This window comes from Protopterus annectens, chromosome 11.part0 (assembly GCF_019279795.1).
Source record: "Protopterus annectens isolate FY-2018-M chromosome 11.part0, PAN1.0, whole genome shotgun sequence".
Taxonomy (NCBI): domain Eukaryota; kingdom Metazoa; phylum Chordata; order Ceratodontiformes; family Protopteridae; genus Protopterus; species Protopterus annectens.
In genome coordinates this window covers 1,031,762,349-1,031,774,349 of record NC_056745.1, presented here as the reverse complement: position 1 = coordinate 1,031,774,349, position 12,001 = coordinate 1,031,762,349, and the positions used below count along the sequence as shown (strand labels likewise).

The 12,001-nt window shown below is 38.6% G+C and overlaps 1 protein-coding gene across 1 annotated transcript in view; it reads right to left on the bottom strand.

Moving 5' to 3' along the window:
• The window catches only part of LOC122815015 (extracellular calcium-sensing receptor-like), a 292,292-nt gene that overhangs the window by 163,354 nt on the left and 116,937 nt on the right, over window positions 1–12,001 (bottom strand). The window contains exon 2 of the mRNA XM_044087266.1: window positions 6,346–7,182. Coding sequence (XP_043943201.1) covers window positions 6,346–7,182 — 837 coding nt within the window. The remainder of the gene's footprint in view (window positions 1–6,345; window positions 7,183–12,001) is intronic.

Below are 12,001 nucleotides of genomic sequence, written 5' to 3'. Positions count from 1 at the left end.
GAGCTAGGGGGGCCATTGCTAACAAGCTGTGTAACAGCCACCTCACAATAATCATTGAACAAATAATCAATATTTTGACCAATCTACTGACTCCTTACATTCACCTAGAAGTCTGACTGTCACAAAGTTCTTCAAAGTGGACAATATATATTTTTTTCAATATCATTTTCAGGTATTGGCAGCATTTATTATTATGCAACATAGCTATCATATAAAACATATTTATAGCAATACAAGGTGTGGCAGATGTTTGCAACATGGAGCTTTTAGGAATATGGCTCTTTAAAAACAAATTGGAGTAACAATATTGATGAAGCACACCTACAATGTTTAAGCATGACTGCCTCGCAACACCTTCTAAACGGTTTTCGGCCCATGTGCTCAGGCATGTGCATGGCATTATGTAGCACACAACACGATGATTACCTGGTTTGCTCATCTCACAAGTGATCTGATTTAGAAATACTAATGCATTGAGAATTAATTAGCATACACGTCATGGCCAGATGGAATCTACATGATATTAGTGCAACATGGAGAAGGAATAATCACTGTGCTATGTAAGAAGAATCTGTTTTTATGTGAATAAACCACTGCAGCATACTTTTCTTCCTTTACAACAGGAGATGGACAAATTTCAGATGCGTTACTTTTTTCACCTGCTTCTTTACTCAATGTTATAATTTTTGTGTGCTGTATATTTGTAGATGATAAATATTACTGCTTTAGTTGTTCTTCCCTGTATCTTTATATTTACAAGCTGTCTGCACATGTACATTGACCACCATGTGTGTGGGCTATAATAGCATCCCAATACAGAAAACTTGCTTGGTGTGAACTTTAGTTTGCCAGGCACCACTGTAATGTTAATTACCTTTACATGCGTACATAGAATTATTATAATGGCTTCTTCCGTGTATTTGTTTCATATATTGTGACTATTTTTCTTGAGACGGTTTTGTGCTTGATGGCGTGGCAGTCATGCAGTTATTATTCTTTTGATGGCTGTGCATGGGTCATGACTAATGGCAATGACTATGTTTTTTTTTCTTTTGTTAGGCACAGGCCATATGGAAAATGTGACTTATATACCGACTATAAGTAACATTCTCTTGCACATTATTATGAGTACTAGCCATATGAGACCATGGCTGCTAAGTGCAGTGTTTTCCATATTAATATTGATATGACTGATACATTATTAGTTAGAGGCAGATCCACCATCAAGCTTCAGTTTACTGAGGCTGAGAATGAGGTGGTAGTACAGGCCTTTCGTCTACTAGTAGGCAGCTTATGACTTTGCAACTCTCTGGCAAACTCTTCTGTGACCCTGTCAGGTGGTAGGTTGTTCAGGATGTAAAGGCCGATATCTCTTGTATGTGTGGTTGTGGTGCTTAGGCAAAGCTACAATGGATATGTTTTGTTTTGCTGTGCAAACAAGTGATGTATTGGCTGGCACCAACACTGTGGAACTACCACTGTCTGATGTTAGAGGCTCCTTAACCTCTGATGATGATAATGATGGGAGGGATGATGAGGCACAGTCCAAGGTTGCAGCGCATTTGTCTGACACAGGGAGTATAATACACATTCCCTCCATAGGCCTTAGGCACAGTCTCTCTCTCTCTGTTTGTGCATATCGATGATTCATTATCATCTGAAAGTAGACAAGTTGATGGGAACACTGTACATCAGAAAAGTATGGTGGCCCCAGATGCAAACATCTCAGAATCTACCCCTAGCCTTCACAGGTTGGAGGTACCACACATAGGATTTCGGCAGCAGTGCTCACAGGAGGTATGGTTACTGTGGTCACCCTGAGGTTGATGTGTCAGTAGCTGTCACCCAGCATATATACAAGGGCCATAGTGGAAGCACAGGCAACTTTCTCCAGGCTCTTAGCAGACGTTATGAGACTCATCCAGGCAGTGCATGCTGACTTATGGTACTGTATGAACCATTTTCATGACTCCTTGACAGGATGAATGTCACACTGGAATGTGCAGTTTCTCATCTAGATCATCTTCAAGGCCTGTCATCTTTAATATCCTCAGATGTTAGCTGACCTATCTGTGGAGAGGTGGGGTCCTGATCCTGCTATGGTAGCACTTTCACTGCTGTATCTGTGGTGAATATGTCTTCACCCAGGAGAGGTCTTCCCTGTGGTCATGGTCATGTGCATGCTGATACCTCTGCCAGTGCACATTGGTTACATTCAGGTAGCAAACTTGCATCTAGCCAGAGGGTGGAACAACCAGTTCTCATGGGTGGGAACATGCACATGAGGTTGAATCCTCCATCACACATGCCTTGGACCTGTCCAGAAGGCCATAGTGCAGTGCTGACCCATGTACTGTGGATGTGTTCCTGAAGACATGCATACCCCCCCCCCCACACACACACACACACACACACACACACACACCACCACAACTTTCCCTAGAGTATCCCCAACATAGAGTAAACCAGGCCCATCAACCCATTTACCCATCATTCTAAATAAAACCTCTACACACTCTCCATAAGGGTACTTATTCTGTTTGTTAGCCCTCACAATCACACATTTCATTGTGAAAGACATACATTCTTGTGCCCACCTCCTCCACCAGTGCAAATGATGATAACTGTGCTCTGCCCTTCTAATATTCTGACTCAGGCTTCCTATGTCTGATGCACAGAGTGACTAGCCAATGCATGGGTAACCACAGTCTAATGTTTTGGTAGCTATCATCGTTACTTTTGTGTATGTGCTTAGTTGTATAATAGGTTCCTCCCCACCTCCTGTCCGTATAACAATTATGTCTAGGGCTATTCATACCTGATGCACAGAGTGGCAAGCCTATACATAGGTAAGTACAGTCTGGTATTTTGATATGCATCATTGTTACTTGTGAAGATGTGCTTAGTTGTATTTTGGGTTTGTATAATAGGCTTCTTCCTCACTTGTGCAAATAACAATAATAATAACAGTGCCTTGTCAGTATAACAATTGTGTCTAAGACTGCCTATGTCTGATGCATAAGGTGGCCAGTCTTTGCATGGGTAAGCACAGTCTGGTGTTTTGCTATGCATCATTTTTCTGCTTGTATTTGCTTAGCTCTTACATATGTATATATTAAAGCTATGTTCAATGTGCTGTCTCTTAGCTTGTGCCATGGTAAATTGTGCCTGCGTCCATCTGGCATAGCCTTATCCTACTGCTGACTCCTTATCTGTCTCAGCTGTCTCTGTCTGTGATGCTGGGAACTGTGGTTTCTACACTAGGCCAACCTGCTCTAACTGTTTCATAAGTGTGATATTATATAACAGCACACACTGTAACTATTTTGGTACAGGTGCTGGGGTCATACTTTAGGGCAATACCAGATGTATCCAGGCACTGTAATCATGACTTCAGCAGCCCAAACATACACTTTGTGATTTTTCTGGTTTGAAAATAAGCATGGTTGCAACCTTGCTCTGTTGAGTTATGTGGATTTCTCATGGAGGTCATGAGTGAATGTTCTACAGTATATCCAGTATCCACGCTAAATGTTCATGGTGGAAGTCACCCCTCGAAAACTATTGGTACGTCATGTATGTCATATGTGTGAAATATAGAAACTACTTAGGTGGCCTGCTCAAACATTGTAAATGATTCAATATTAATTACAGACCACATGGCAGTTGAGGAAGTGATACCCTTTGTGGTTCATGTACCTTTTTTCCTGTTGACCAGGTGGAGCCTTTACTTTACTGGTTTCTGGCCAACAGTATCTCAGGGAAATGGGCTATAGCATAGAAGTGCCACAAGGTGTTTTTTCTGTCCTCTGGGGTAAGTGGGGACCACATATACTCCCGCACATGCTGAATCATAGTATCGAGGAACTGGTATAGTATTCTAGATGTGGATGCCTGAGATACCCCCACTATGTTCTCATTGGTCACTGAAAGGTCCCTATCACTAATATATGTAACATTCTTATTTTCTAGCTTAATTTAGGACGTCCTTGTTTTTTGGATGTCCCCATCTTCAGACTTCATTTACCCCTTTCACACAATTTTCAGAATCCATCTCATCACATATGATTTTTGAAGCTGTCTAGTACAAACCATATTAGATGACCAATATATTGGTGGCAACAATAATTTAAAGAAAAATCACATTCATTTATTTAACAGGATAGTCTGACTTGGAATGAAGTCAATTTTCTGCTGAGGCCTGGACAGAAACGCTCCAGATGCATGTCTTTGTAAAATGGGAGGAAACTGGAGTACCTGGAAAAACCCACACGAACACTGGGAGGACATGCAGACTCCACACAGAAAGAACTCCAGCTGAGACTCGAACTGGAGAACCTCTTGTTGTGAGTTGAGAATGCTACCACTGCACCACTGTGCCATCCAGTGCATATTACATCACCCTTTCTCTGCATCAAAAATAAGTGACCTTGTGTGGTAAAATGATCTGGTACAGTTTATTAAAGTCTACAGATTTTACACTGCCTCTTTGATAATGTGCATATATTTTTCCATCATTTTTATCGCTGTCTGTTTTAGAAATGTGTTTCTGAAAAGTATCCCACATTCATACTGGAAACAGGAAAAGTTATATGCTATATGGTATTCACATTTTATGCTAATTTGGTGTCCAAGTTTTTTGCTGTATGTTCCAATTTTCATGCTCCTTTGTTCCAATTTTCGATGTCTGCTGGTTGAGTGGTATATACATATCTTAGTTTGTATAGGGATGGGTACTTCACAATTCCCATGAGGATGCTGACGAGGCTGACACATATGGTGTGTCTGCCCACTCTGTAGTGGTCCATAATGTCAATGTCTCAGAGAGCATGATTTGTTGAGAATAGTCAGAAGAAAACAGGCCTTCATGGGCAATATTGCACACCATCAGCAGCAGCAGCAGGAACAGATTTACAATGGTCGCAGTAACCCCTAACATATTTTTGTGTTTTTATCTGTTTGAAAATAAGTATATGTCCATGTTCATTGTTAATGCATTTGTGATGCAACTGCAAATGATTTACACATTTCTGAAACACTCCACTATGTTTTTTTGACAACAGGCAAATACAACACAGTTCACTATAAGGTCGCTTGCATATGTGTCACTGTGCCTTGTTTGCAAGAAATCCTTATTGTGTAGCTGGACTTTCTAACTTTCATATATCCTGCTTGTCCCTACTGGTCACACAAATGCACTTAGCACAGTGTGGCCAATGTTTAAGAATCTCAACCTAAGTGTATTTATGTGGTGGAGTGCTCAGAACAACAGACTGTTGCAAAAATATTTTGAGTTCAGGAATGCATATAGTTGATATGATCGTGCCATGTAGTCCTATGGAGCAGAATATATAGGTATCCAATAGGACACAGGACTATAATAGAAAGACAGACAGTAGTGGGTGATAGCGGGAATCAGCACGACTAGTGGGGGTGTTGGGATTATTAGTGGATAATGTCAGGGTGAGGAGAAGGTGCTATAGTTATATTTCAAAAAAGTCTGCATTCCCATAAAGAGCAAATGAGATAAGTTCATATTTTTTTATTATTATTTATTTATTTTTGTTTTTTCACCACAGTTCACCATCAGCTGCTTCCAGGGGTCTCTCCTCCTTCAAAGGGTCTACTACATTAGAATATCCTCCCAGGGACATTCTTCAACACAGATTTCAGGCCTGTGAAGAGACTGAGGTACCTTGAGGCTGTAGTTACCATGATTTTTTATTTGCTACAGCTATCTCAATCATACCATGTGCATTCCTATTCATGTCTCAAGGAGGGCCATGCAATTGTCATGCAATAGATTTTGGCATATCATTCCATCTCTTCAGTAACTCACCTGTGTCCCTTCAGAAGGCAATGCACCCCCACTTACTCTCTACCTCCACCATGAATCAACCATGAGGTACATCCAAGTGCAAATGCTAGTATAATATGTTTTCTCCTAAAACATGATAATCAATGTTATCAGACTAACCTAGTGTACAAAAACAGGTAGTAGATAACACTACATCAAAATAAGCATAAATACCTTCTACTTACCAAATATAATCACAAGGCATACTCCTGTAAACTTCCACAGAACAGTTATGTTAATAGTGTCTATGTTCTGAAATTTTTGTTTCACACCAAATTATTAACTTACACTAATTTTCCATATTAAGATGTTTGAGTTCATCAGAAGATTATTTATTAGAGTTACTGACATAATAAAAAAAATCTTAAAAATGTATGACAGCAGTATAATTTTGGGCCACATGAAACATTCTTCATCACATACACATATTGCAAAGGTTTACACTTAAGTAATACAGGTTAATTGGTATTTTTAGCTACTGATCTTACCTGCCAGGGTTCAAAGTCATATATATTAGGACATGATCCATTCTTCAGTAAACCATAACCTGGAGAGCATGAAAACATGTCATGCAAAGCATATGCAGCTGCATATACAGATTGGTATACATTGTAAGGTGTTGTTAGGAAAGAGACATCTGTGAAAGAATTCAGTTCTTTTAGTTTTTCACTCCCAGAACAAAGCAGTGTATCATCGTTTACTATACTAGTCACAGGCTGACTTAAATTATTGTGCCACCATTTACAACCAAATGCTGCCTCCCAAAATTCTTTCATAAAGATATCCTCAGGACTTTTGAAAGGGTTAACACCCAAAAGGTATTCTTTAAAGTAAGGCATCTCACCTTTTCCAGATGTAAATCCAATGGTACCATTTAGTATTTTAACAACATTATTTTTGGAAAAGATGGCAGAGAAACACCAGCCATCAGAGGCAAGCCAGACTTTGTTAGTTATGTTATGCCTGAATATATCTTCTAAGATAGGATTTAAACTGTCCCCATTTGAAAAGGCCAGAATGACATTTGCAGATGATGCCTTGATAACATCAATGATTCTCTGAGTTTTTTTCTCATTATAAACCCCAGGAATTGATTCATAGAATGCAATACAAGCTGCGGATGTCAGGAGCTCTTCCTTAACAGTCTGACCACCCTGCTGTCCATAGTCACTTTCCTCTGCCAAGATTCCAACCCAGGTCCAGCCAAAATATTTAATCAGGTGAGCTAAGCCAACAGACTGAAATTTGTCACTAGGCACTGTGCGTAAGAATGAAGGAAATAGTTTCTTGTTGCTGAGTAGTGCCACCGTCGAACCATAACTAACCTTAAAGGAAAAATGATTTTACAAGTTTATTATAGTAACACTTCTACTATGATAATCTTCATTTTGTACTGCTATGGGATTTATATCATCAGGCTACATAGTGGGATTGATCTCTGTTTCAGAAGGATGTGAATTGTTTTAAGTAATTTGCTAAGAATAATTTATTTTCTAAACAAGTGTTATCTGGCAGAGCAATATACAGCAAAGTAAGAGACTATGTAGAGATGAATAATAATGCCATTGCTGTTGAGAAGAGTTGGTTGTTAGATGAATGCTTCAGGTGAATTCTGCATGAAACATTTATTATTGCAGGTATCTACATGACTAAAGACTGATATTTCAAGGCATAAATGGCAGGAATTGGTGCAATGAACAGATAGAAACTCTCCTAACAGTGGGCTGATCTGTGTTCTAGACTTCTACCCAGGAAGTTAGAACTTGGAAGTCCACCTCTACAAAGAAGCTAGTCACAAGCGGAGTCCCTCAGGGATTGTTCCCAGGACAGCTCCTTTTTGACATTTATATCTCTGAAATCAAGGCCAATGTCAATGTCAATGGCCTCTGGCTGACTAAATTTGCAGATGATTGCAAATTAGGAGCTTTCATTGAATCATCCACCAACACAAAGTTCTTCAGGAAGGGCTGCACAGACAAACTATCATATTGATAATGCACCCCTATGAGATGACCCAGTAGTCAGGGACTTGAAGGCATACACAGACAGTAATCTAGCTTTGGACCATCACATGTCTATAGTAGTGAGGAAATCATTCTATGTTGTGCAACTTATAAACAAAGGTATGACATCTAGGTCCTAGGAAGTCATTGTTCCACTGGATTCGACATTCATCAGACCTATCATTGAGTACAATGCCCCCTTTGCTATATACCTAACCAGGCATATCCAGCAATTGGAACATCCACAGGCTTTCCTTACTAAAAGAATACAGGGCATAATTAACATGTCCTATGCAGACCACCTGAAGGCTTTATCCCTGTATTATGTCTCCTAGAGGCTGTTGAAGGGAGATCTATGCCTGGCATGCTAGGCATGATAAAACCCCACACTGGTGAACATCCTGCATATCGGCAAAACAAACAGCACCAAAATTACCCTTTCTAATGGCTTGAACCTTGCCTGTGATATAAATGGGACCTGCTGGAAAGACAGGTATATACATCCCAGAGACTATCACTGTCTGGAACAGGCTCCCCATCCATGTGAAGCGGAGTTCCTCCTTAACCCAATTCAAGTGTAACCTGGACAGCAGGAAATTCATCCCTGATTTGGCACGTATGTCTGTAATGGACACAGGCAGCCTGTAAATGGTTCATCTACCAGGCACCTGATGTAAATGTTTCATCTCTCAAGCCCCTGCTTACACTTATCAAGGGTACCAGAACTTGTCAGAGATTTAGGATGCATGAATAGACTTAAAAAGGCATTTGTGGTCATTAACGTAGTAAACAGCTTTGAACCTATAAACATATGAAAGCAGAAGTAAAGTAATCTCCTATTTATTGGCCTCTGACATAGAAAACATTTCTATAATTATTTGGACCTTGCATGCAGCAGCATGAAGATCAGTTTACAGAAGAAAAAAATGAGGGATTCATTAACAGTGCTTATACTTCGGGATAAAGCGAACACTATCAGCCAGTTACACAACTAGCAGCATTGCTAATCGAATATACAAGACTACAAGGAGCTCTGCATATCAAGTAGTCCCTGTTCAAGCCCACAACAACTCTTAGTGGCCATGTTAAGGTAAGGCAGTGTTCCTGTGCACAGTGTAAACAAAGGAACATATTGAAAGCAGAGTTATCTAAATGAGTGAATTTGCAAGGCACTACAACAAATAAGGCAACTTGCAATAAGTAAAAGACAAAGAAAGCCTAACAATATAAGTGTTGAAGCAAAGTTGGCACAGTTATAAAGGACACTGAGTGAATTAGTGGCATATTCCCTAGCATTGCCATGTACATGGTGAAGAAAATGCAGGTCAGTAGCATGTTCAGAATGAAGAAATGTATAAACAGACGTAGTTTTTTACAGTGTTACAAATCCGCATGCCTAATATGTATTGAAGTACCAATGATGATGTAATGCGACAGCACAAAAATAAAACTGTAAAAAAAAAAAAAAAACTGAGAAAATGAAGGAACACCTGCACATACTGACCATACAAGTATTAATAGCAGAGACAATACAACAGATGTGGCAGAAACATGCATGTTAGGAAGGGTAGAAATTTCAATAGTTAATACATCCAAAATCAGTACGTAGTGCAATCTACAAGGATCTGACACATAAAAAGAATCGCTGAGTTGAAAAGACAAATTAAGAGAAGAATATGCTGCAATACATTAGTACATATTTAAAAATATAACAGTGGAGATGTAATAACATCAAACTGGAAATAAATAAATGTGGGACATGTCATGAAAAATATACTGAGATGGAAATGCTGGAAGACACAAGTCAGGTAGAAGCAATCCAGTAACATATGTTGTGTGTGGTATTGTGTGTGTCTGTGTGTGTGTGTGTGTGTGTGTGTGTGTGTGTGTGTGTGTGTGTGTGTGTGTACGATGTTAGTGTATGATGTTAGTGTATGATGTCAGTGTATGGCTATGGACATCATTAGGTATGTGTGAAAGATAGAGCAATCATGATGGCAAGCCCCTAGGAGAAGTAATCAAAACAGAAGTGTGCCTGATATCATTAATGTGTAATAACAATGTCTGCTTGTAATGTTTCACTTTATAATATGTGATGGGAGTGTACAGAATTTGTGGCTTTGTAATCATATTACATGTATATTTCCCACTGTTACCAGACATACACAATGCAGGCTGAGAAACTACAGCCCTGAAGGCAGTATATTATTATGTTGTAAATCAAAATGTCTCCTGAACTAAGCATTATGCAACACATCTGTCATACCAGGATTGCAACACACAACATACCTCATAGAAAAGTGCAACAGTATGTACGTAAACTGTTGAAACTGTTAGAGGTTACATACAACAGGTGCATACCAGCCTAAAACAATGTTGGTGTCCTCCATGGATTGGCCACTACCTTTATTGGATGGCTGTGGTGGGCAGAGGCATGCTGCCAAAAATAATTTCTCAGAAATTTTTAGCACAAAACAACAAATGACAATATGAATTCCACAACATTAATTACATATTGTGCTTATTGCCAATCATGCAGTAGAATACAGCATTATATAAAGTACAGAAATTAATGAATGAACATCACATAACCATCCCCAAAACATAACAATATATCATAGCACATGTCCTATGACACTTTGTAACCACTAGGTATTATCCCATACACCTGGATCTGTTGAATAAGCCAGTCTTACATACAACTACTCTAGTCTTACAATTATATCTTACAAATAATGTATATATATTTCATTCATCAAGTAAAAAAAATTTTTGGATGACAATATTTAAACAACCATTCAAATGTGGGCAAAGGCATGTTTTTTTAAGTATGTTTTTCAAGCAAGTTGTTTTAAAGACAAGAAACTTTTATTTTCTTCCCTTCTGCAGTTTCTGAGTGACTGAAATTAGATCATCATGTGACAAGTTAATACATTAAATCATTGGTGGATTTTGAGGCAATTGTGACAGTTTGTGGTATTTTTAAATGACTTTGGAACACACATGATGTATTCTGATGTCAGGGACAAAAGCGCTCAATATTGTGTTTTTCTTTATGCATCAAAGTGGATTTTAACCTGTTTGGACTTTCTGTTAGGTGCATTTTGCATTTTGTTGGTGTTTTGATTGCTGGTCTTTACATTGCACCTATATAGTTGGTAATAATGCATTTAAAACTTGTTTTCTCTCTTTTTTTATTAATTTATTGACTTAAAGCTTGTTTTGCCATTTTTTACATATTATTCGCGATTCATGGGACCTGCTTGACAAACTGCAAAATGTTGACATGGGTCATGAATGTTTTTTTTTTGCTACTTGTGATGTACAGAGTTTATGTTCTGTTATCCCTCATGATGAAGGTTTACAGTGGTTCTGTGAAATGGTTCACAAGTTTGGGAACTTATTTGAGATGATGGGATCTTGATTCATGACTTTATGGACATTGTATTAACTAACAAATTTATTACCTTTTGCGAAGAATATTATAAGCAGCTCTTATGTGTAACCATGGGGACATTGTGTGCCCCCACATTCACTAATGGTGTGCTGTTCAAGTGGCAACTGGGTATACTATTCAAGTTTCCTCTATTTAAGAACTGTATTGGCTATTACCGATAGGTCCTGGATGATTTGTTGTTCATCCGCCATGGTGACCAGAATCAATTTACTGATTTCATACGGCAAGTTGAAATGAGTACTAATTTTTTTGAGATTTGCATATTGCATCGACTCTGTTGAGATTAATCATTTGGACATAAAGATTTAACAGACACCCAGTGGGGGATGGAGACTAGAATTTATAGAAAACCTATGTTTTGCAACACCTTTCTTTCTTTTTCTTGCTGTCATCCTTTCCACCAGAAAAAGGGTACTCTAAAAAGTCAGTATATTAGAGCTTCAAGACTTACGTCTGATGACACAGTTTGTCAACAAGAATTTCTTGTACTCAATAATATGTTAATGAAGCAAATTTAAAAACAAACTAGCACAAAAGGAGAAAACAAACAGGTTTTGTCTGATGATGTTTTACATTGTATAAATCAAAAGTGCTTACACGTTTGTTTTTTAACTTGAATATTACATGGTTTGCATCTGTACTAGAAGATTAATTTCACAGAGTGTCACCGGTGTCTTAGGCAGT